At 43.2% G+C, this 25886-nt stretch overlaps 3 protein-coding genes across 4 annotated transcripts in view; all 3 read left to right on the top strand.

Annotated features, from left to right (window-relative positions):
* Positions 1–25886, top strand: part of LOC135524775 (5-hydroxytryptamine receptor 3A-like) — a 36179-nt gene that overhangs the window by 7887 nt on the left and 2406 nt on the right. The window contains exons 2-7 of one of the 2 annotated variants that reach the window (XM_064952585.1): positions 18888–19024; positions 19300–19363; positions 19869–20038; positions 20228–20272; positions 20561–20667; positions 25537–25706. In XM_064952585.1, the coding sequence (XP_064808657.1) occupies positions 18995–19024; positions 19300–19363; positions 19869–20038; positions 20228–20272; positions 20561–20667; positions 25537–25706 (586 nt within the window). In that variant the 5' untranslated portion in view covers positions 18888–18994. Of the gene's footprint in view, positions 1–15606; positions 19025–19299; positions 19364–19868; positions 20039–20227; positions 20273–20560; positions 20668–25536; positions 25707–25886 lie in introns of those variants that run through there. The other variant, XM_064952584.1, reaches the window with a different exon arrangement.
* On the top strand, positions 3154–5042 carry LOC135524774 (receptor-transporting protein 3-like). Its single transcript, XM_064952583.1, has 2 exons — positions 3154–3476; positions 4105–5042. The coding sequence occupies exons 1-2, from the start codon at positions 3328–3330 to the stop codon at positions 4463–4465; spliced, it is 510 nt and encodes a 169-aa protein (XP_064808655.1). The 5' UTR covers positions 3154–3327; the 3' UTR covers positions 4466–5042.
* LOC135524776 (receptor-transporting protein 3-like) lies at positions 12372–15508 on the top strand. Its single transcript, XM_064952587.1, has 2 exons — positions 12372–12634; positions 13888–15508. Exons 1-2 carry the CDS (start codon positions 12480–12482, stop codon positions 14234–14236), a joined length of 504 nt encoding a protein of 167 aa, XP_064808659.1. The 5' UTR covers positions 12372–12479; the 3' UTR covers positions 14237–15508.

Here is a 25886-nt window from a genome sequence, read left to right as displayed (position 1 = left end):
GTTTTCTACATTGCGCCTGGCTACTGAAACGAACCGAAAATGCAGTCACCTACAACGTAAAACTTTTTCCGGATTAACTACATAATATCGACCGAAACATGGCAAACGTTGTTTGGAATCAGTCCTCAAGGTGTTTTTTCACATATCTCTTCATTGACATGCAGTTCGTGGAAGCTTGCTTTACTCTCTGTATTGTTTGGAAAAATACTGGCAGGTGACTTTTGCGCACCAATTTCGGCGCAGGACACCGGGCAGACACGTGGTAAATGTGGTCTCTTATGGTCAATCTTCCAATGATCTGCCTACAAATACGTCACAATGCTGCAGACACCTTGGGGAAACGACAGAAAGGGCAGACTCATTCCTCTTGCGTTCACAGCCATATAAGGAGATCATGACAAACAGAGCCTCAAAAATCCTTGTCATTTCCTGGATGCCATCTCATCTTGGTTTTGCCTGAAGCTCACGTTAAAGGGCACGCACAGAGAAGATCTTTGTATTTCTGGACACGTCAGAGTGTTTTCTTTCGAACAGTAGCAATTATATGCATAGTCGAGCATCTTTTTGTGACAAAATATCTTGTTTAAAACGGGAACGTTTTTCATCCAAAAATGAAATTGCGCCCCTAGAGTTCCAAGAGGTTAATGGTCGATAAAGGCCCTGTCGTTCCATCCTGCTCTGGAGGCCAAGGACCGAAATTCCAGGGCGAACTCCTGGACGCTCCTCGTCCCCTGCCTCAGGTGGAAGAACTGTTCACCCGCCATTCTACCCAGGTGAACTCCTCCAACGCGTATCTCCTTCCCCCCCCACACGGCGTTTTCCCACTCCAGAGCTCTCCTCGAAAGGCACGAGACGAGGGCGGAAACCCTCTCTCTTCCCGAGGGAGCTGGGTGAACGTTGGCCAGGTAGAGGTCCAGCTGTAACAGGAACCCCTGGCACCGTGCTGCTGTCACATCATACTCCCTGGGAAGGGAGAGAGCATCCCACGGGGACCGGATACCATGGACCAATGTCTCTCCCAGCGGCCCATGGTCTGGAAAACGCGATCCATCGTGGTGATGTTGCAGATGTTGCAGCATCGCCAAGTGTTCTCGCGCCTGGTCCTCGACTCCTTTGACCAGGGTACCTGCTCCTGCTGACTCCATGGGTGGTGTGGAATTCTGTCAGGGTTTTCGCTGCTGGTAATTCGGGTCAAATGCAGGAGAGCAGAGAATAGGTGATCAGGCGACTTTGTTAGCCAAGGGAAACAAACAGATGGGCGCAAACAGCTACAACTCAATCCAACCATCAAAAGTGACAAGCGCAAAATACCGTCAATAATATAACAATAAGGTTCACCAATAATTCCCAAATAGAGTACAGGCGATGCCCAAGGTGAAAAACCAGACTGGCGCGATACTAAAAACACAAAACAAAAACAATTCCAAACAAAGACATGGGAGGGAACAGAGGAATATATATATATATATATATATATATATATATGCAGTGTGATTAGGGAATGTAAACCAGGTGTGCGGGTAACAAGACAAAACAAATGGAACAATGAAAAATGGAGCGGCGATGGCTAGAAGGCTAGTGACGTCGACCGCCGCCCGAACAAGGAGGGGAGTCGACTTCGAGCGGAAGTCATGACAATTGTGGACTACAGGAAAAGGATGACCGAGCACATCCCCATTCTCATCGACGGGGCTGTAGTGGAGCAGGTTGAGAGCTTCGAGTTCCTTGGTGTCCACATCAACAACAAACTAGAATGGTCCAAACACACCAAAACAGTCGTGAAGAGGGCACGACAAAGCCTATTCCCCCTCAGGAAACTAAAAAGATTTGGCATGGGTCCTGAGATCCTCAAAAGGTTCTAAGGCTGCAACATCGAGAGCACTGGTTGCATCACTGCCTGGTACGGCAATTACTCGGCCTCCAACCGCAAGGCACTACAGAGGGTAGTGTGTACCTCCCAGTAACTCACTGGGGCTAAGCTGCCTGCCATCCAGGACCTCTACACCAGGCGGTGTCAGAGGAAGGCCCTAACAATTGAATGGCAAGCGGTACCGGAGTGCCAAGTCTAGGACAAAAAGGCTTCTCAATAGTTTTTACCCCGGAGCCATAAGACTCCTGAACAGGTAATCAAATGGCTACCCAGACTTTTTGCATTGTGTGCCTCCTCCAACCCCTCTTTTACTCTGCTGCTACTCTCTGTTTATCATATATGCATAGTCACTTTAACTATACATTCATGTACATACTACCTCAATTGGCCCGACCAACCGGTGTCTGTATGTAACCTCGCTGCTGTATAGAGCCTCGCTACTGTTATTTTTCACTGTCTTTTTACTGTTGTTTTATTTCTTTACTTACCTATTGTTCACCTAATATCCTTTTTGCACTATTGGTTAGAGCCTGTAAGTAAGCGTTTCATTGTAAGTTATACACCTGTTGTATTCGGCACACGTGACAAATAAACTTTGATTTGATCCCCTGAACGCAGCTCACTCTCCAGATCCCAATCACCTGAATTCTGATCACCTGTCCACACACCTGTATGTCATTTACACACAATATTTAATTCAGTTCATTGCACCCCATCATTGTGAGGTTTTGTTAATTTTTGTACACATTCTATTCGGAGTACTGTTTATTTCCATATTAGTCCTCCTGTGTATCGTAGTTTTTTGCCTATCAGATGTCCTGTCATCAACCTCTTGCCTGATCTCCCGGACTGCATTATTAGCCTTTTCCCTGGCTGTACTGTTACCTTTTTAAATTCCCAGTGTATGACCTTCTGCCTGTCCCTAGATCCTGCTACCTGCCTCCTCCTGTTGTCCTTTTCTATATAAACATCTGCTGCGCCCTGTGCTTGAAACCAGCACTCTGTCTCCCATCATACTCAATACAGATAGCTTGCCATCGTCCATGTAAGATGTTGGGGAAAGGAAATGAAACGTTTACGCCATAGCACATACAGTATTCATATTTGGTAGTTGAGCAGTGCGTTAACACATTCTACATGCCGGATTATTGCGCTGGACTTTGCAGAGACGTGTCATAATGACAAAGTAATTTCAGCTGCAAATCGAAACTTAACGGAAAACAGAGAGCAAGCTTTCAGTTTCATTTCTCTCTTCCTTCCGTATGTCTAGCAACAGAGGTATTGATGTCAGTTGTCCAAATGCAGAGCCAATCAACAATCAGCTGGACAGCCCAGTCATTGTAGATAGCATATATAAAGCCCACTGAGTAGATAATCTCACGGACAGACATACGTTTCGAAAAGCTACAGCGAAACTGTCCGTTTTGGAAACCCACTACTTCCCCTGCTCAGAAGCAATGGATCTTCAGGAATGGGCCAGCATTCTCCAGAACACGATTGAGGAGCATGACATAGAGGACACCTGGAGCATTGAATTTGATAGCACCATCATTCCTGATCACCCAGCGAGAGGTTGGCAGCAGTACATCAGTGGGGCATTTGCAAGGTAGGCTCTTTGAATAAAGTGTAAATAGACGTATATCAATTCAATTCAGTACATAGAAATGTGTTTACAAATGTACAGTAAACCTGATTAAATGTTAAATTACTGTATTCAATGGGATAGGGACTTAATAGATTACATTCAGAATTAAGACATGAAATATATTTACAGTGGGGCAAAAGGGTATTTAGTCAGCCACCAATTGTGCAAGTTCTCCCACTTAAAAAGAGGCCTGTAATTTTCATCATAGGTACACTTCAACTACGACAGACAAAATGAGAAAAAAAATCCAGAAAATCACATTGTAGGAATTTTTATGAATTTATTTGCAAATGATGGTGGAAAATAAGTATTTAAAGTAAAGGTCAATGCTATCAAATACTATTTGAGTGTATGTAACCTTCTGACCCACTGGGTGTGATGAAAGAAATAATAACTGAAATAAACAATTCCCTCTACTTTTATTCTGACATTTCACATCCTTAAAATAAAGTGGTGATCCTAACTGACCTAAGACAGGGAATTTTTTCTAGGATTAAATGTCAGGAATTGTTAAACTGAGTTTAAATGTATTTGGCTAAGGTGTATGTAAACTTCAGACTTCAACTGTATCACTTATCTCTCCCTGCAGGTTCATGTGCTCAAAGTGTAAGAGGACCTGGCCTTCGAAAAGAGTTCTGGTGGTGTTTCACATGCGTCTGTTGGAGGACAAGGGGATGGTTAAAGTGAAACGCTACAGACAGGAGTGCAAGAAGTGTGTACAGAGTACAATGGAGGAGCCTCGTTTTAAGACAGAGAACATTGAGGTGCTGCTGGAGAAGCTTGTTGTGAAGATCCTCGTCAAGTGCTACTATCAGGACGCAGGCGAAAATAATAACCCATTCCATTTGGAAGGGAGGAGTGATGGACCCCATGAGGCTGCCCATTGTGAAGCCTGTAAACATGGCATCTGCAGACAGGTGACCACAAAAGAAACAGAATTGAAAATATAGAAACATCTGGGAAATGTTTAATTCCTAAATGTATTGTATAATCAATGAACAATTTTGAGGAGAGTTGGATGTGGAACTAGATATAATACTGTGAAGATAATTTTATTATGGGGGGGAGGGAAGAAGGCATTAACTGAATTGTCCACCATTTAATCCAGACAAAATGTACTTGTTTTTTATACAAAAGTTAATAGTTGATTGAGAAAGTAGTTTTCGATATGCATCCTTTGCAATAATCTCTTACACTTTAAAAGAGTTTGAAGGAATTACTTCTCAACAGGTGTACAAATCATATCCCATATGTCAGGTGAGGACCTTTATGGTACAGAAACGACTGGCTACAATGCAAATACATACAAAGCAACATTGCTTTAGAAGCCCATTTGCATCGATTACAAATATTTGTGGGACTTTACACAGATCTTAGTGTGCAAAACGTTACTACATTTTTATAATGTTCAGTGTGTGTGTGTGTGTACTTTGCATATGGCATCAGCAGTGAGTAAAACGCCCTTTTATGATTTATAACTTTGAGTCAAATGTCCTGACCTGCTATAAAACTGCTTTAAAAATCTAATTACACTGTTGTCGAGTTATTTCATTAGAAAAACAGATAGGAACAATGACTACGTACAACCAGGGGTTAAATTGGGCCCTGTACCTGTGATCCAAATGAGAGGCAGGCGGAGCTGAGATCCGGTACCTTTCATTAGCCTATTTGAATGATGTAATAAAAAAAAAAATGGTTGTCCACGTTTTACATTTTTCACAGTCAACAACATGAGTGTGAAAAAATGTGCTTGTGGTTGATGCATTTATAAGCATTACTAATAACAGTACTAGAAGAAACCATGAACAGGACAAGAAGCAGAGTCCTGCCTAACCTAAGTACAGGGGGTCTCTAATGTAAACCGGATCTCTTTCCTCCATTGGAAAAGCCTGTAAGACTGTCCCACTTTAGCTACTCCATGCTGTCCTACTTTAGCTACTCCATGCTATCCTACTTTAGCTACGCTACGCCATGCTGTCCTACTTTAGCTACGCCATGCTGTCCTACTTTAGCTACTCCATACTGTTCTACTTCAGCTACTCCATGCTGTCCTACTTCAGCTACTCCATGCTGTCCTACTTTAGCTACGCTACACCATGCTGTCCTACTTTAGCTACTCCATGCTGTCCCACTTTAGCTACTTCATGCTGTCCTACTTTAGCTACTCCATGCTGTCCTACTTTAGCTACTCCATGCTGTCCTACTTTAGCTACTCCATGCTGTCCTACTTCTGCTACTCCATGCTGTCCTACTTTAGCTACTCCATGCTGTCCTACTTCTGCTACTCCATGCTGTCCTACTTTAGCTAGTCTGTGCTGTCCTACTTTAGCTAGTCTGTGCTGTCCTACTTCAGCTACGCCGTGCTGTCCTACTTCAGCTACTCCATGCTGTCCTACTTTAGCTACTCCATGCTGTCCTACTTCAGCTACTCCATGCTGTCCTACTTCAGCTACTCCATGCTGTCCTACTTTAGCTACTCCATGCTGTCCTACTTTAGCTACTCCATGCTGTCCTACTTCAGCTACTCCATGCTGTCCTACTTCAGCTACTCCATGCTGTCCTACTTCAGCTACTCCATGCTGTCCTACTTCAGCTACTCCATGCTGTCCTACTTCAGCTAGCCGTGGTTGGTGAAATGAGACAACAAAAATGACAGAATTACATTTTAACATAACATGGGCAACTTTTATGTATTTTAATGCACAAGTACAAGGTATGCACATATTCATCATAACATTTACATCACAGTTTGGCACTGTGTGTTATTCATGACAGTTTAATCATCTTAACATCAAAACAGAAGAAAAAAACAATGTCACTGATATAATTGTTTTGCTTCGCGGGGTGAGCTTCCTGTTTGAAGCTTGCTTTGCCCGCCTCTCTGATGTCACAGTCTTCCAATGGAGGAAAGACATGTCATCAATAGTGTTTTTTTAACCGTGGGTTCGAGCCCACTTTGCATCATGCTTTTTTTTTTGTTGAGGAAAAAACAATTCAATTTTTGTCATTGATGCTCGATTCAAAACACATGTGACGAAGTGATTTATTATAATAATGCATAAACTGTAAAACATTGTAGTCCTGCATGTAAGTGTAACCTTCATAAGAATACACTAATGACAGTCAACTGTCTTCCTGAGGAGTATGTATTCTTTTTTCATTTTTTGCTCAATCTGATTGGGTGGGCCTGGCAGGGCCTGGCTCCCCAGTGAGTGGGCCCTAGACCCCACAGTCCCACCCTACTAGAGGAGGCTGGTGGGAGAAGCTATATGAGGACATGCCTATTGTAATGGCTAGAATGAAATACATGGAATGGAGTCAACCGTGTGGTTTCCAGACATGCCGCCCACCAGCCTCCTCTGATGCCTACACCCCCTTTTTTTAAAACCTTTATTTAACTAGGCAAGTCAGTTAGGAAAAAATTCTTATTTTCAATGACGGCCTAGGAACAGTGGGTTAACTGCCTGTTCAGGGGCAGAACGACAGATTTGTACCTTGTCAGCTTGGGGGTTTGAACTTGCAACTTTCCGGTTACTAGTCCAACGCTCTAACCACTAGGCTACCCTGCCTCCCCTGACACCTATTTTACTCCAAGTCAAGCACGACACACTAACACAATAAATATACATCTACTTTTCAAATCCACTTATGAGTCAACTCTAAATATATAACATTATTCATGAACAAATCACTGTGTGCATGACTTTGTAGTTAAAGCAATGTCTACTTTTCCCCAAGACGACAGAAAAAGAGTTCCTACTTCTCCTAGTGCATCAAATTTATTTGAGCACGACATAAATACTCGCTCCCCTATTCCCCCAGGATTCAGGCAAGCATAATAACAAATTAACATGCTATATTAATATATGAACCTGGTGAAATTCACAAAATATTATTAACAGCTGTTACATTCTGACAACCATTTGTTTCTTTGAGTTTGGTGAGAGCATGGTTGTCCTATTATTTTGCATACAGCCTTCGCACAACATTCTGGGAACGGTGCAGGATACCCAGCTAGCACATAATGTTCTGACAACCATATGTTTCTTTGAGCTTGGTGAGAGCATGGTTGTCCTATTATTTTGCATACAGCCTTCGCGCAACATTCTGGGAACGGCGCAGGATACCCAGCTAGCACATAATGTTCTGACAACCATATGTTTCTTTGAGCTTGGTGAGAGCATGGTTGTCCTATTATTTTGCATACAGCCTTCGCACAACATTCTGGGAATGGCGCAGGATACCCAGCTAGCACATAATGTTCTGACAACCATATGTTTCTTTGAGCTTGGTGAGAGCATGGTTGTCCCTATTATTTTGCATACAGCCATAATGTTCTGACACAACATTCTGGGGAACGGCGCAGGATACCCAGCTAGCACATAATGTTCTGACAACCATATGTTTCTTTGAGCTTGGTGAGAGCATGGTTGTCCTATTATTTTGCATACAGCCTTCGCACAACATTCTGGGAATGGCGCAGGATACCCAGCTAGCACATAATGTTCTGACAACCATATGTTTCTTTGAGCTTGGTGAGAGCATGGTTGTCCTATTATTTTGCATACAGCCTTCGCACAACATTCTGGGAATGGCGCAGGATACCCAGCTAGCACATAATGTTCTGAGAACCATATGTTTCTTATATGGGAATTTCAGTACTTCAGCATAATATTTTCTGCAGGTTTCCTCATGGTTCTATTTCAAGTCATGTTCTCAGAACAATAAGAAAACTTTCCATAAAAACTACAAGAAAACATTAATAATATGCAAAGAACCATGTAAGAAATGTATTTAAAAACATTCTGTTCCCAGCAATAAAAAAAACTCTAGCATCTATCTGGTTAAATGTGTCCAGGTGTGTTGGCCGCCCCCTCTAATTGGCCACACCTGATCTTAATGAGTGCTTGTTTCCTTTGAAATTGGGTTTATTTGAATAGACTAAAATGAACAGCTTTGTGTGAGTAAAAAAAACATGCCATACTAGCTCAATCCTGATGGGGCATTGGACTAATTCCATGGATAGAGAACAGAATATCACACTGACACTGTGCCACAAGGAAAAAATTAAGTGTTTGCATGATTAATGCCTAAACAAATAATGTGTCCTGTCTGTGTTTAGAGTTCAAAACAGTTAACTTTAGCTAGCAGTGTTAATGAAATATGTTCTCATAATGTAATTACCTTCAAATTACCTTTAATTTCCATTCTCTGAACCCTTTAACCCCCAGGGAAGCCTAGTAAAACATTCTCAGAACCTTTAAACCCCCAGGGAAGCATAGTAAAACATTCTAATAACCTTTAAACCTCCAGGGAAGCATAGTAAAACATTCTCAGAACCTTTAAACCCCCAGGGAAGCATAGTAAAACATTCTCAGAACCTTTAAACCCCCAGTGAAGCATAGTAAAACATTCTCAGAACATTTAAATCCACAGGGAAGCATAGTAAAACATTCTCAGAACATTTAAACCCCCAGGGAAGCATAGTAAAACATTATCAGAACCTTTAAACCCCCAGGGAAAAAGCCCTGGCCTGGGCTAATGCTGTGTGGGATGCCCATAGTTCCTGCTGTGCCAGCTACTCTGCCTTTGCTGAGGAATTCAAACGAGTGTTTCAAGGCCCAAGCAGTGGTCCTGACTCAGCCAAACAGCTCTTGACTCTCCACCAAGGTCGGCGCAGCGTGACGGACTACGCCATCCAGTTCTGCACGGTGGCAGCAGCGAGTGGCTGGAACAACGAGGCGCTCACGGTGTGCTTTCTGAAAGGCCTTTCCGACACTATCCAAGATGAACTGGCCACTCGGGAACCACTGGACAATATCGAGTCCCTGATCAAGTTGGCCTCACGCATTGACCAGCGTCTGAGAGAGAGAGAACTCAACCGTAGACCTCTAGCCCCTATCAGTCCCAGCTCCGAGTCCCCACCTTTATCCTCGCTGGCTCCCCCGGAACCCATGCATATTGGACGCATCTCCCAGGCTGAGAGAGACCGCCGGATGAGGGAGCGACGCTGTCTATATTGCGGCAAACAGGGCCATTTCCGTTCCACGTGTCCAGGGATCCAGGGAAATGCTCTGTCCCGTACAGACCGGGGGGAACTGTAACGGGAAAGACCCTGGTCCCATATCTCGTTGGACTTTATTACTGGCCTTCCTCCATCCCATGGCAATACTACTATCCTAGTCATAATCGACAGGTTTTCAAAGGCGGCCAGGTTCGTCCCTCTGACTAAGTTACCTTCTGCCAAGGAAACGGCTGAGTTGGTAATTAATCATGTGTTCCGAGTCTTCGGCATTCCTCAAGATATGGTTTCTGACAGAGGTCCCCAGTTCGCCTCAAGGTTTTGGAAGGCCTTCTGCCAACTCATGGGGGCTTCTGCCAGTCTATCTTCAGGGTACCATCCGGAGTCCAACGGCCAAACAGAGAGGATGAATCAAGAGCTGGAAACCACCCTCCGATGTATGACTCGTAACAACCCGTCCACATGGTCGTCCTTTATTGTTTGGGCCGAATACGCGCACAACACCTTGCGCTCCTCCTGCACTGGTATGTCCCCGCACGAGTGTCAGTTTGGCTATGCCCCTCCATTGTTCCCGGACCAGGAGGCAGAAGTCAGAGTGCCTTCAGCCTTGAAGTTCGTCAGACGCTGTCGGCTTATGTGGAGGAAGACCCGTCTTAATCTTATGCGTTCCTCACAGAGGTACCAACAACAAGCCAACAGACGTCGCCGTCCCGGGCCTACCCTGCGCCCCGGCCAGAGAGTCTGGCTCTCCACAAGAGACTTACCACTACGGGTGGAGTCTCGCAAGCTGTCCCAAAAATACATCGGTCCCTTTAAGGTTGCCAGGAGAGTTTCTACACTTCTACACTTACCCAGATCCCTTAAGACTAATCCCACGTTTCACATTTCCTTATTAAAACCTGTTGTTTTTTCTCCCCTTGTCCCAGCAGACAGACCTCCCCCTCCGCCTCGTGTCATTGGAGGCCAGCCTGCTTATACCGTCCATCGGATACAGGATTCCCGCCGGGTCCAGCGGTCCTGGCAGTATCTGGTGGACTGGGAAGGCTACGGTCCCGAGGAGTGCTCCTGGGTTCCTGCCAAAGACATACTGGACCCTGACCTCATTCGTCAGTTCAGGGCTCTCCACCCCGAGAGAGCTGGTAGGAACGTCAGGAGCCGTTCCTAGGGGGGGAGATTCTGTCAGGATTTGGCCAGGGTTGTTCCGGTTTTTGGTCACTAGATGCCCCCATTGTGCTTTTTGACCTTTTTTTTTCCCTTGATCCCATTATTATTTGCACCTGTGCCTCATTTCCTCTGATTGTATTTAAACCCTTAGTTTTCCTCAGTTCTTTGCTCTGTGTTTGTATGTTAGCACCCAGCCCTAGTATTCTGTGAACTCTTGTTGATCCCGGTGGACTCTCTTGTGGAATTCTGTTTTTTGTTCTTGTTTATTTATATTTGAGTATCTTTTGAGGCTTTTTATGCTATACCTACCACCTTGTGGATTTACCTTTTTGTCTTGGAGGGTTACCTTTGTTCTTGTGGAATTCCTTTTGAGGTTGTGGAGTTACATGTTTTCCTGAAGGACTTCACTTTTTACTTTATTAAATACACCGTCTCAAGTACTGCTGTGTCTGCCTCATCTTCTGGGTTCTGCCGACTATTCGTGGCTCAGTTGGTTAAGTGACTGTTTCTTACCCCGGAGACACGGGTTCGCAACCGGGTCCTGACACAGGGAAGCATAGTAAAACATTCTCAGAACCTTTAAACCCCCAGGGGAGCATATTAAAACATTCTCAGAACCTTTAAACCCCCAGGGAAGCATAGTAAAACATTCTCAGAACCTTTAAACCCCCAGGGGAGCATAGTAAAACATTCTCAGAACCTTTAAACCCCCAGGGAAGCATAGTAAAACATTCTCAGAACCTTTAAACCCCCAGGGAAGCATAGTAAAACATTCTCAGAACCTTTAAACCCCCAGGGGAGCATAGTAAAACATTCTCAGAACCTTTAAACCCCCAGGGAAGCATAGTAAAACATTCTCAGAACCTTTAAACCCCACATGGAAGCATAGTTAAACATTATCAGAACCTTTAAACCCACAGGGAAGCATAGTAAAACATTCTCAGAACCTTTAAACCCCCAGGGAAGCATAGTAAAACATTCTCAGAACCTTTAAACCCCCAGGGAAACATAGTAAAACATTCTCAGAACCTTTAAACCCCAAAGGAAGCATAGTAAAATATTCTCAGAACCTTTAACCCCACAGGGAAGCATAGTAAAACATTCTCAGAACCTTTAAACCCCCAGGGAAGCATAGTAAAACATTCTCAGAACCTTTAACCCCACAGGGAAGCATAGTAAAACATTCTCAGAACCTTTAAACCCCCAGGGAAGCATAGTAAAACATTCTCAGAACCTTTAACCCCACAGGGAAGCATACTGAAACATTCTCAGAACCTTTAAACCCCAAGGGGAGCATAGTAAAACATTCTCAGAACCTTTAAACCCCCAGGGAAGCCTAGTAAAACATTCTCAGAACCTTTAAACCCCCAGGGAAGCATAGTAAAACATTCTCAGCACCTCGCTGCAATCTAAAAAATGAAGGTTCCCAGAACAGGAAAAATGTATACTTTTATTCTCAGAACCTTTCAATAAGTTTGACTTTTACCGGTCAGGAAACTTATGGCTTTGTTCCCAGAACCTATAGGACACAAAAAATGTACATTCCCACAACTTCTAAGGAAACAAATGTGATAGCTGGGCCAGGACTATCAGGTGAAATAGAAACCTAACAGCACACTTAAGTTTCACTTTCCCCATAGCATTCCTGTTGAAGGCAACCATTTTAAGAAAGCTATTTGCATAACTGCCAGGTCATTCTTAGCTACAGTATAAGTGTGTGTGAAGAAGAAGGATAACAACAACAAGTCAAAGGGTTTGGCTACTTCACCAAAAGAGCAATGACTAACCAAGAATGGATTAGGATTTTTCAATCAAAGGTCAATAATCTGAAGAGGAATAAGAGAGACCGCTGGCGTATCGAGTTCGATGAATCCATTAAGGCAGACAATGTGAAATTTGGCTGGCATCAGTACATCAGTGGGGCATTTGGAAGGTAGGAGTCCTTTGATATTGTTGCACTGTGTGTGTTACCTGTTAGGCGCTAACATAGACGACCAAAAACAGGTAATTGTGTGTATCTGATAAATCAAATACATTAGACTGATAGTTGACATTGAAGTTTTAATTTAAAGGGTAAATGCTGTAATATGTTTTAAACTATAGTAGATAGATATATTTAAACTGTATGCTGAACAAAAATATAAAAGCAACAATTTCAACGATTTTACACAGTTACAGTTAATATGAGGAAATCAGTCAATTGGGTGCAAATCAAATCAAAATTTATGACTGGGCAACCCTGCCCAGTCATGTGAAATCCATAGATTTGGGCTGATTAGTAAATCAGAATGAGTTTTTCCCCACAAAAGGGCAGACAGAAATAAGCCTCAGCACCCCCCCTCAGACGACCTGGCAGGCGAAGAAGCCGGATGTGGAGGTCCTGGGCTGGCTTGATTACACACGGTCTGCGGTTGTGAGGCCGGTTGCCAGTATTGCCAAATTCTCTAAAACGATGTTGGGGACGGCTTATGGTAGAGAAATTAAATGAGCTCTGGCAACATCTCTGGTGGACATTCCTGCAGTCAGCATTGCAAATTGCATTCTCCCTCAAAACTTAAGACATCTGTGTGGCATTGTGTTGTGTGACAAAACTGCACATTTTAGAGTGGTCTTTTATTGTCCCTAGCACAAAGTGCACCTGTGTAATGATCATGCTCTTTAATCAGCTTATTGATATGCCACACCTGTCAGGTTGATGGATTATCTTGGCAAAGGAGAAATGCTCACCAACAGGGATGTAGACAAATTTGTGCACAAAATTTGAGAGAAATAAGCTTGTGCGTATGGAAAAGTTTGGGGATATTTTACTTCAGCTCATGGAACAAGGGACCAACACTTTACATATTTTTGTTCAGTATATTTCTCTAGCTTTCATGTAGCCCTCTCAAAAAGTATGTTTGAATGTAATTATTTGTAATTCAACACCAGGTAAAGACTGAATTATTTCTAATTCAACACCAGGTAAAGACTGAATTATTTCTAATTCAACACCAGGTAAAGACTGAATTATTTCTAATTCAACACCAGGTAAAGACTGTGCCTGGGGTTGAAGTACAAAGAATACTTGCGCAAAGTATAACACAAGTTGATTACAACAGCACCGTAATGGATGTCAACAATTGCTCTGTTAAAAGCTGCTTGTGTCTGAAACCCACTTCCCCTTTTTTCTCCAATTCCCACATGAAGGTTCAAGTGCTCCAAGTGTAACAGAAATTGGTCCTCTGGCCGGGTGAATGTGGTGTTTCACATGCATCTATCGTCAGGGCAGGGAATGGTGAAAGTGCGATGTTTGCGTCAGGAATGCAGGCAATGTGACGGCGCACTTATGGAGGAGGCCAGTTTCGATGAGGAGAAACTCGAAGTCCTACTGGAGAAACTGATGGAGAAGATTCGTGTCAAGTGCTACCGCGAGAACCTGGGCAAGAGAAACAGACGTGATTTCGATGACGAAGACGATGAAGGTCCCCCCCATGAGAGTGCCCATTGCGAAGCTTGCAGTATGGGCCTTTGCACAAAGCGTTTTAAAGCCCGGTAGAATATGGTAGAAATAGACTGGTATACGCCCTAATACACTTTTTTTTATAATATTTCTCTTTGTTTACTTGTCTATATCTAGTGGTCATTGGGTACACCCTAATGTCTGATTGCTAAAGCTATTTGTTGATTAAATAAATGCAGTGAGACACTGGTGGAACTGGTGGAAGATAAGTGTGGCTGCACAGGGCACAACGAAAGTGGAATAAGAGCCTCAGCAACGTGAGATTAGAGAGGTAGAGAAGGTTCCTCAGCTATGTGGGGTTAAAGAGGTAGAGAAGGTTCCTCAGCTATGTAAGGTTAGAGAAGTAGAGAAGGTTCCTCAGCTATGTAAGGTTAGAGAAGTAGAGAAGGTTCCTCAGCTATGTGGGGTTAGAAAGGTAGAGAAGGTTCCTCAGCTATGTAAGGTTAGAGAAGTAGAGAAGGTTCCTCAGCTATGTAAGGTTAGAGAAGTAGAGAAGGTTCCTCAGCTATGTGGGGTTAGAGAGGTAGAGAAGGTTCCTCAGCTATGTGAGGTTAGAGAAGTAGAGAAAGTAGAGAAGGTTCCTCAGCTATGTGAGGTTAGAGAAGTAGAGAAGGTTCCTCAGCTATGTGAGGTTAGAGAAGTAGAGAAGGTTCCTCAGCTATGTGAGGTTAGAGAAGTAGAGAAGGTTCCTCAGCTATGTGAGGTTAGAGAGGTAGAGAAGGTTCCTCAGCTATGTGGGGTTAGAGAGATAGAGAAGGTTCCTCAGCTATGTGGGGTTAGAGAGGTAGAGAAGGTTCCTCAGCTATGTGAGGTTAAAGAAGTAGAGAAGGTTCCTCAGCTATGTGGGGTTAGAGAGGTAGAGAAGGTTCCTCAGCTATGTGAGGTTAGAGAAGTAGAGAAGGTTCCTCTACTTGTGATTCATTTGAAGAGGAAATGGATTGCCTTTATTTTGCAGCTGTTCCAGTGTGTGTACAAACAATGTGTCACGTCCTGACCTTAGTTCCTTTATGTCTCTATTTTGGTTTGGTCAGGGTGTGAGTTGGGGTGGGCATTCTATGTGTTTTTTCTATGTTTTCTATTTCTATGTATTTGGCCTGGTATGGTTCCCGAGGCAGCTGTCAATCGTTGTCTCTGATTGAGAACCATACTTAGGTAGCCTTTTCCCACCTGTGTTTTGTGGGTAATTATTTTCCGTGTGTGTTCGTGTGCACCTCGGGTTGTGTCACAGTCTTTTTTTTCTTTTTTCTGTTTACCTGTTTGTTTCTTCGTTGTTTCGGTGTCACTTTCATTAAAAAATGTGGAACTACATGCACGCTGTGCCTCGGTTGATTTATGACAGGGAGTTTGACGATAGCGAGCGTGACACAGAGCTTTATTACGGTCATTGAATTATTCTGCTGGTACACCAACAATACTGTTGGGTCTGTGTATTTCCTGTCTTACTCCACAGTGTGTCTATTTGTAATTGTAATCCAATCTCATGAAGACGAAACCAGTTTTAATGCACAAGACATTTGTTGATGATGGGGTGTGATATGAGGCGTGAACTACTACAAGAATAATGTTCAAGACACAGCATGTCACTCCTTTGTATTATTATGTGGAAGTTTATTACCCATAACCAAAATAAACACACCACATATCCTCTTCCTCTGTCATGATGATGACCTCGCCTTTATGGTAACGGTGACAGGCCTGCACTGGCCACAACACCGCCCCCCCCCCCCCCTTTGTCAAAGACAATACAAATAAAATGGCTTTATGAACTCATTTGCATTTCTTCCCAGTCATTGTGTGAATCGAATGTATTATTGGCAGCGTGATGATAAAGTTAAAAAGGATTGAAACTGTATTTTAGTACCGTTTCCTCCATACACGTTTAGCTACTCCTAGCGACAATTATTTGAATGTTCATCTTAACACAATGCTGATGTTTACAGAGACAGTAATACTTGATTGCAAACATCAACAGTTGAAGTCGGAAGTTTACACACACCTTAGCCAAATACATTTATACTCAGTTGTTCACAATTCCTGGCATTTAATCCTAGTAAACATTCCCTGTTTTATGTCAGTTAGGATCACCAATGTATTTTAAGAATGTGACATGTCAGAATAATACTAGAGAGAATGATTTATTACAGCTTTTATTTCCTTCGTCACGTTTCCAGTGGGTCAGAAGTTTACATACACTCAATTAGTATTTGGGAGCATCGCCTTTAAATAGTTTAACTTGGGTCAAACGTTTCTGGTAGCCGTCCACAACCTTCCCACAATAAGTTGGGTGAAATTTGGCCCATTCCTCCTGACAGAGCTGGTGTAACTGAGTCAGGTTTGTAGGCCTCCTCGCACACTGGAGGGGGCCGGACACTGTGCTGTCTAACCTCCAAACGAGCTTCAATGCCATACAACACTCCTTCCGTGGCCTCCAACTGCTCTTAAACGCTAGTAAAACCAAATGCATGCTTTTCAACCGATCGCGGCCTGCACGCGCATGCCTGACGAGCATCACCACCCTGGATGGTTCCGACCTTGAATATGTGGACATCTATAAGTACCTAGGTGTCTGGCTAGACTGTAAACTCTCCTTCCAGACTCATATCAAACATCTCCAATCGAAAATCAAATCAAGAGTCGGCTTTCTATTCCGCAACAAAGCCTCCTTCACTCACGCCGCCAAACTTACCCTAGTAAAACTGACTATCCTACCGATCCTCAACTTCGGCGATGTCATCTACAAAATTGCTTCCAACACTCTACTCAGCAAACTGGATGCAGTTTACCACAGTGCCATCCGTTTTGTCACTAAAGCACTTTATACCACCCACCACTGCGACTTGTATGCTCTAGTCGGCTGGCCCTCGCTACATATTCGTCGCCAGACCCACTGGCTCCAGGTCATCTACAAGTCCATGCTAGGTAAAGTTCTGCCTTATCTCAGTTCACTGGTCACGATGGCAACACCCATCCGTAGCACGCGCTCCAGCAGGTGTATCTCACTGATCATCCCTAAAGCCAACACCTCATTTGGCCGCCTTTCGTTCCAGTACTCTGCTGCCTGTGACTGGAACGAATTGCAAAAATCCCTGAAGTTGGAGACTTTTATCTCCCTCACCAACTTCAAACATGTGCTATCTGAGCAGCTAACCGATCGCTGCAGCTGTACATAGTCTATTGGGAAATAGCCCACCCATTTTCACCTACCTCATCCCCATACTGTTTTTATTTCTTTACTTTTCTGCTCTTTTGCACACCAATATCTCTACCTGTACATGACCATCTGATCATTTATCACTCCAGTGTTAATCTGCAAAATTGTAATTATTCGCCTACCTCCTCATGCCTTTTGCACACAATGTATATAGACTCCCCTTTTTTTGTACTGTGTTATTGACTTGTTAATTGTTTACTCCATGTGTAACTCTGTGTTGTCTGTTCACACTGCTATGCTTTATCTTGGCCAGGTCACAGTTGCAAATGAGAACTTGTTCTCAACTAGCCTACCTGGTTAAATAAAGGTTAAATAAAAAAATAAGAAATAAAACACGCTTTTTCTAGTTCTGCCCACACATTTTCTATAGGATTGAGGTCAGGGCTTTGTGATGGCCAGTCTAATACCTTGACTTTGTTGTCCTTAAGCCATTTTGACACAACTTTGAAATTATGCTTGGGATCATTGTCCATTTGGAAGACTCATTTGCGACCAAGCTTTAACTTCCTGACTGATGTCGTGAGATAATAATTGAATGGTGAATTTTGGCCCATAATTATTGGAATGTTCATCTTAACATGCTGATGTTTACAGACACATTAGTACTTGATTGCAGATATTATATTTACAAATAAAGAGATCTCCTTAATTAAGTCATGAACTAATTCCAGGACTCATATTATCGCCCATCTATAATTAAATGATCATCCTCTATGTTGTATCAGACACGAGATAGAGAATAAACATTACCATACAATTCATAACACAAGTTACATAACAAATGATTTGGGTGGGAGAGCTGAATGGGGGGACATTGGGACACCTGTTCCTTTGTGTGCTGAGGTGAACCCTCAGCTTATTTCCATAGCCCAGTACGTGTATTGTCTGCAGAGCTGTGGTACACTATCGTCTGATGCCCACTGGTTGCACTTGTTGCGTAGGTTGGCACACCACAGCTCTGAGGTGAAATGTCCCCTCGGTACAGATCTAGGATCAGCTTCCCCTCCCCCAAGCTTAACCTTAACCATTAGTGTGGAAAATAATACACTGACCCAGGATCAGCTTCTATGGGCAAATTCACCCTCCACCACAGCCATTTACTGTGGCTCACGTCTGTTTTGTATCCAACCCCCTGCAGGTAAAGTAGCTCTGTACCACAAGAGTTCACCTGCTCTACTGACCACCTCATTTGCTCCAAAGTTTATGGATCTCACTCATGGTCTTCTCTGTTCTCTAGGAATATTTCTACAACACTTTAGTTTGATTGCACAATCAAGAATATCATTGAATCCTCGTGTCACTTCTAATGTATCAGAGATCTTTGTTGCAGGAGAACTGTGTTCAAACTTGAAAACAGTCTGGAGCTGTAAGATTTTCAGTGGATTCTCCAACAGCAAGTTATGATATGACATGACATTACATCAACATAAGTGTTTAACTATGCAAATTAGTCTGTATATATTCAACTTGTTCCAGCTGGTGAAGAGATGCCATCGCTATGGGAGTGAGGAAACAAAGCTTTGCTCTGAACAGTTCTTCAGCCATATGATTGAAACGGTCAAGAACTTGTAGCTTGCTGCTTGATGGCAGCCAAGGATTTTTCCAAAATGGAGGTAAATATCTTTCATTCTAATGCCTTTCGTTACAATTGGGGGTTTTACGTTACTTAAGTTGTGGGTCTGTGTGTTGTGCTTCAATGCATTACTGTAAATGGTCAAAACATTTGTTCGGTGTCTTTTGAGGTAAATTAAGTTGTGAATTCATTAAGTAATTCATGGTGTTATAAACATTGTGTTAATTATCAAACATACACTAAACAATGGACCGTATCTCTAAAATACAGTTTGACCTTTGAACCTAACAGTGATTTTTTAAATGACTATTTCAGTCTCAACGATGGTGGGTCTGTTCCCACCAGGTTCTGTTCATCATCTGCTGCATCATGGTACAGGGTAGGTACAGCTGGGACACGGGGAAAGAAAAAGTCAAGTCAACTCATTTAAATCATCCTTAAGTATTATATTTGAGTAATAGTTTGTTTTCATTTATTCTTTCGTTTTATGTTCACTTTTTGATATTACTTGGGGTATCTGATACCTTAACGATCAAGGCCATAACAGAATGTATTTGTGGGTTTGCAGTCAATTAATTTCACTATCATGTGAAAAAGTAGCAAGGTCTTCATTTCTAAGAAGATTCTAATAATGATATCTACAATACGCAAGAACCCCAAAATTAAAGACTTTTCACTGAAGATGATCAGATATTTGACCTCATTTACCAGATTCTCATACCCAGAACAACATATAGTAGAGAGTGAATACATTTTTATCCCGGTCCCCCGTGGGAATTGAACCCACAACTCTGGCATTGCAGCACCATGTTTTACCAACTGGGCCACACAGGGTCATAACGAAACCACAATATAAAGCAGCATGGTTACCATTGTTTCCCCAGCGCCATGCCTGAGATGTAAGATAGTGGTGAACTGCACCAACCCCAACACCATATCCCTTCTGGCCGCCCTGGAGAACGTCATGAAGCTGTACTCCATACGACCTGTCATGAACCTCTCAACCCCCACCAACATCAGCATGTACTTCACTCTCTACGGCATCCTGGGTGTGGTAAGGAGTAGTAGGACAGCATGGTATCCCTTTCAACTAGTTCACCTGAGGAGACATACCATTAAATCCATCAATGTATTTGACATGTGCTATAGTGTTCTGAATGTTCCTCCACATCCTGTTTCGTAGACTTATGTAAAATGTGGCTTTATTGCCTTTACTTTGTAGGAAAACTAATTCTCTTTTCAGGAAGAAAAAGCACAACTGTTGAACACCTACATTTGGCTGGTGAAGGTGAGCGTATTATTTTAGCAAGTATACGTACGCAGTGTATGAGAGTCATTTTAAATGTGCACTTTGGTTTCTGATTCTCCTACAGAATGTTACTTCACATTACTTCATATGTGTTAGGACACACAACATCCATTCACCAATATGCACTGGATAGCAATAGTGATATATAATTATGTTAACATTAAAATAAAAAATGTATCTTTGAATGTTACACAATCCGAAATATTGAATTGTAATTTCGAATGCTGCTTACAAACATATTGTACTGTTGCTAATGTGTTGTTTTAGGAATGGGAGAATGAATTTTTCAGCTGGGACCCAGTCCAATGCGGCTCTGCCAATATTTCTCTCCCCAGGGAAAGGTTCTGGTCACCAGATGTGGTAATCAATGAATTGTGAGTTAAACATCTCTATAGTCTATATAGATACAATATACTTATTTTTTTGTTCGTTGTCCGTAGCTTATGCCTGCGCATACCATAACCCCACCGTCACCATTGAGCACTCTGTTCACAATGTTCACAATGTTGGCGTCAGGAAACCACTAGCGCCTCACAACGCCATACACATGGCCTGCGATTGTGTGGCCGGTTGGACGTACTGCGAGATTCTCTAAAATGACGTTGGAGGCAGCTTATGGTGAAGAAATGAACATTCAAATCTCTGCAAACAGCTCTGGTGGACATGCCTGCAGTCAGCATGCCAATTGCACACTCCCTCAAAACTTGAGACATCTCTTGTGACATAACTACGCCTTTTACAGTGGCTCTTTATTGTCCCCAGCACAAGGTGCACCTGTGTAATAATCATGCTGTATAATCAGTTTCTTGATATGCCACGTGTCAGGTGGATGGATTACCTAGTCAAATAAGAAATGCTCACTAACAGGGATGTAAACAACTTTCTGCAAAGCTGTCAAGGTGGCTACTTTGAAGAATCTCGATTATACACTGCTTGCTCAAAAAAATAAAGGGAACACTAAAATAACACATCCTAGATCTGAATGAATGAAATATTCTTATTTAATACTTTTTTCTTTACATAGTTGAATGTGCTGACAACAAAATCACACAAAAATTATCAATGGAAATCAAATGTATCAACCCATGGAGTTACACTCAAAATTAAAGTGGAAAACCACACTACGGGCTGATCCAACTTTTATGTAATGTCCTTAAAACAAGTCAAAATGAGGCTCCGTAGTGTATGTTGCCTCCACGTGCCTGTATGACCTCCCGACAACACCTGGGCATGCTCCTGATGAGGTGGCGGATGGTCTCCTGAGGGATCTCCTCCCAGACCTGGACTAAAGCATCCGCCAACTCCTGGACAGTCTGTGGTGCATTGGATGGATGGTGGATGGAGCGAGACATGATGTCCCAGATGTGCTCAATTGGATTCAGGTCTGGGGAACGGGCGGGCCAGGCCATAGCATCAATGCCTTCCTCTTGCAGGAACTGCTGACACACTCCAGCCACATGAGGTCTAGCATTGTTTTGCATTAGGAGGAACCCAGGCCCAACCGCACCAGCATATGCTCTCACAAGGGGTCTGAGGATCTCATCTCGGTACCTAATGGCAGTCAGGCTACCTCTGGCGAGCACATGGAGGGCTGTGCGGCCCCCCAAAGAAATGCCACCCCACACCATGACTGACCCACTGCCAAACCGGTCATGCTGGAGGATGTTGCAGGCAGCAGAAGGTAGCGGCAGAAGGTAGCGGTCCTGCTGCTGGGTTGTTGCCCTCCTACGGCCTCCTCCACGTCTCCTGATGTACTGGCCTGTCTCCTGGTAGAGCACCCATGCTCTGGACACTACGCTGACAGACACAGCAAACCTTCTTGCCACAGCTCGCATTGATGTGCCATCCTGGATGAGCTGCACTACCTGAGCCACTTGTGTGGGTTGTAGACTCCGTCTCATGCTACCACTAGAGTGAAAGCACCGCCAGCATTCAAAAGTGACCAAAACATCAGCCAGGAAGCATAGGAACTGAGAAGTGGTCTGTGGTCACCACCTGCAGAACCACTCCTTTATTGGGGGTGTCTTGCTAATTGCCTATAATTTCCACCTGTTGTCAATTCCATTTGCACAACAGCATGTGAAATTTATTGTCAATCAGTGTTGCTTCCTAAGTGGGACAGTTTGATTTCACAGAAGTGTGATTGACTTGGAGTTACATTGTGTTGTTTAAGTGTTCCCTTTATGTTTTTGAGCAGTGTATATTTAAAAAAAATGTTTTATCCTTTATTTAACCATGTAGGCTAGTTGAGAACAAGTTCTCATTTACAACTGCGACCTGGCCAAGATAAAGCAAAGCAGTGCGACACAAACAACAACACAGAGTTACATATGGAGTAAAACAAACATACAGTCAATAATACAGTAGAAAAGTCTATATACAGTGTGAGCAAATGAGCTAAGATAAGGGAGGTAAGGCAAAAAACAGTCCATAGTGGCAAAATAATTAACATCAGGAATTGGCTTTGGGGGTGACCAGTGAGATATACCTGCTGGAGCGCATGCTACGGGTGGGTGCTGCTATGGTGATCAGTCAGCTGAGATAAGGCAGCGCTTTACCTAGCAATGACTTATAGATGACCTGGAGCCAGTGGGTTTGGCGACGAATACGAAGCGAGGGCCAGCCAACGAGAGCATATAGGTCGCAGTGGTGGGTAGTATATGGGGCTTTGGTGACAAAACGGAGGGCACTGTGATAGACTGCATCCAATTTATTGAGTAGAGTGTTGGAGGCTATTTTGTAAATGACATCGCCGAAGTCAAGGATCGGTAGGATAGTCAGTTTTACGAGGGTATGTTTGCCAGGATGAGTGAAAGATGCTTTGTTTTGCAAAATAGGAAGCCGATTCTAGATTTAATTTTGGATTGGAGATGCTTAATGTGAGTCTGGAAGGAGAGTTTACAGTCTAACCAGACACCTGAAGAGCATGCATTTAGTTTTACTTGCATTTAAGAGCAGTTGGATGCCACAGAAGTAGAGTTGTATGGCATTGAACCTCGTCTGGAGGTTAGTTTACACGGTGTCCAAAGTCAAAAGTCAAAAGAAGTCAAAGGAATGGTGTCGTCTGCGTAGAGGTTGATCAGAGAATCACCAGCAGCAAGAGCGACATCAATGATGTATACAGAGAAAAGAGACGGCCTGAGAATTTAACCCTGTGAAACCCCCATAGAGACTGCCAGAGGTCCGGGCAATAGGCCTTCCGATTTGACACACTGAACTCTGTCTGAGAAGTAGTTGGTGAACCAGGCGAGGGAGTCATTTGAGTAACCAAGGCTATTGAGTCTGCTGATAAGAATGTGGTGATTGACAGAGTTGAAAGCCGATCGTTAAAGACGGCTGCACAGTACTGTCTTTTTTCAATGGCGGTTATGATATCGTTTAGGACCTTGGGCGTGGCTGAGGTGCACCCATGAACAGCTTAGAAACCAGATTGCATAGCGGAAAAGGTACGGTGGGATTCGGTGATCTGTTTGTTAACTTGGCTTTCGAAGACCTTAGAAAGGCAGGTTAGGATAGATATAGGTTTGTAGCAGTTTGGGTCTAGAGTGTCTCCCCCTTTGAAGAGGGGGATGACCGTGGCAGATTTCCAATATTTGGGGATCTCAGACGATACGAAAGAGAGGTTGAACAGGCTAGTAATAGGGGTTGCAACAATTTTGGCGGTTAATTTTAGAGAGGGTCCAGATTATCTTTCAGAACATCAGCTATCTGGATTTGGGTGAAGGAGAAATGGGGGAGGCTTGGGCAAGTTGCTGTGGGGGGCGCAGGGCTGTTGACCGGGGTAGGGGTAGCCAGGTGGAAAGAATGGCCAGTCATAGAAAAATGATTATTGAAATTCTCGAATATCGTAGATTCATCGGTGGTGACAGTGTTTCCTAGCCTCATTGCAGGGCAGTTCGGAGGAGGTGGTCTTATTCTCCATGGACTTTACAGAGTCCCAGAACTTTTTGGAGTTTGTGCTATAGGATGCAAATTTCTGTTTGAAAAAGCTGACCTTTGCTTTACTGCCTGTGCATATTGCTTGTGTATATTGGTTCCCAACTTCCCTGAAAAGTTGCATATCGCAGGGACTATTCGATGCTAATGCAGTACGCCACAGGATGTTTTTGTACTGGTCAAGGACAGTCAGGTCTGAAGTGAACCAAGGGCTATATCTGTTCCTGGTTCTACATTTTTTGAATGGGGCATGCATATTTAAGAAGGTGAGGAAAGCACTTTTAAAGAACAACCAGGCATCCTCTACTAACGGAATGAGGTAAATATCCTTCCAGGATACCCAGGCCAGGTCGATTAGAAAGGCCTGCTCACTGAAGTGTTTTAGGGAGCGTTTTACAGTGATGTTTTACAGTGATGATGGGTGGTCATTTGACCGCAGACCCATTACGGACGCAGGCAAAGAGGCAGTCATCCCTGAGATCTTGGTTGAAGACCGCAGAGGTGTATTCGGAGGGCAGGTTGGTTAGGATGATATCTATAAGGGTGCCCATATTTACGGATTTGGGGTTGTACCTAGTAGGTTCATTGATAATTTGTGTGAGATTGAGGGCATCTATCTTAGATTGTAGGATGGCCGGGGTGTTAAGCATGTCCCAGTTTAGGTCAGATAACAGCACAAGCACTGAAGATAGATGGGGGGCAATCAATTCACATATGGTGCCCAGGGCACAGCTGGGGGCAGAAGGTGGTCTGTAGCAAGCGGCAAAGTTGAGAGACTTGTTTCTGGAAAGGTGGATTTTTAAAAGTAGAAGCTCAAATTGGATAGTAAATACTGAAGTCTGCAGGCTCTCTCTGCAGTAGATTGCATCTCCACCCCTTTTGGCAGTTCTATCTTGTCAGAAAATGTTATAGTTAGGGATGGAAATTTCAGGGGTTTTTGGTTAGGATTATTGTTAGGGTTGGCAGAATGTGCTAAGGCAGTGAATAAAACAAACTTGGGGAAGAGGCTTCTAATATTAACATGCATGAAACAAAGCACTGCAATTACTCAGACACCATTAATTTGGCTCTGCTACCGAATGTTGAGTTCTCTATATTTCTAGCATTATTATTGTTTCAGAGAATACGTCATGTTTTATTCATAGGATTATTCTTATTATAATTTTGGGGGGGAAGGACATCCTTACAAACATTTTAGATATGTACCTTTTTTTTGCACTTGTAACAGATCCAGTCAGTATTAAAAAATTTATCATATATATCATGCCCATCGTTTGAAATTGTCCCCGTTTCACCCTGTTTTACAGTATGGATGAAAACAGAGCTCCCATCGTCCCTTATGTGTACATTAAGCACACTGGTAAAGTGCGAGACGCCGAACCTGTCAGAGTGGTTAGCTCCTGTAACCTGGACATCTACACCTTCCCCTTTGATGTCCAGAACTGCACCTTCACCTTCAACTCCTACATCCACCGCGGTAAGACGTCAATGCAACCATGCTTTAGGACCTCTTTGAACATAAGGATCCTATGCCAAACCCATCGCTCCTTCGCTCCCCAAAAAACATCCTCACTTTTGTGATCTGAAATGATAGATGTGAAACAGGGTGGCCCACTGAGTCCATTGAAGGATTTTATATATTACTCGGTGTCAACCA

The sequence above is a fragment of the Oncorhynchus masou genome, chromosome 31 (assembly GCF_036934945.1).
Source record: "Oncorhynchus masou masou isolate Uvic2021 chromosome 31, UVic_Omas_1.1, whole genome shotgun sequence".
Lineage (NCBI taxonomy): Eukaryota > Metazoa > Chordata > Actinopteri > Salmoniformes > Salmonidae > Oncorhynchus > Oncorhynchus masou.
This window is presented reverse-complemented; position numbering and strand designations above follow the sequence as displayed.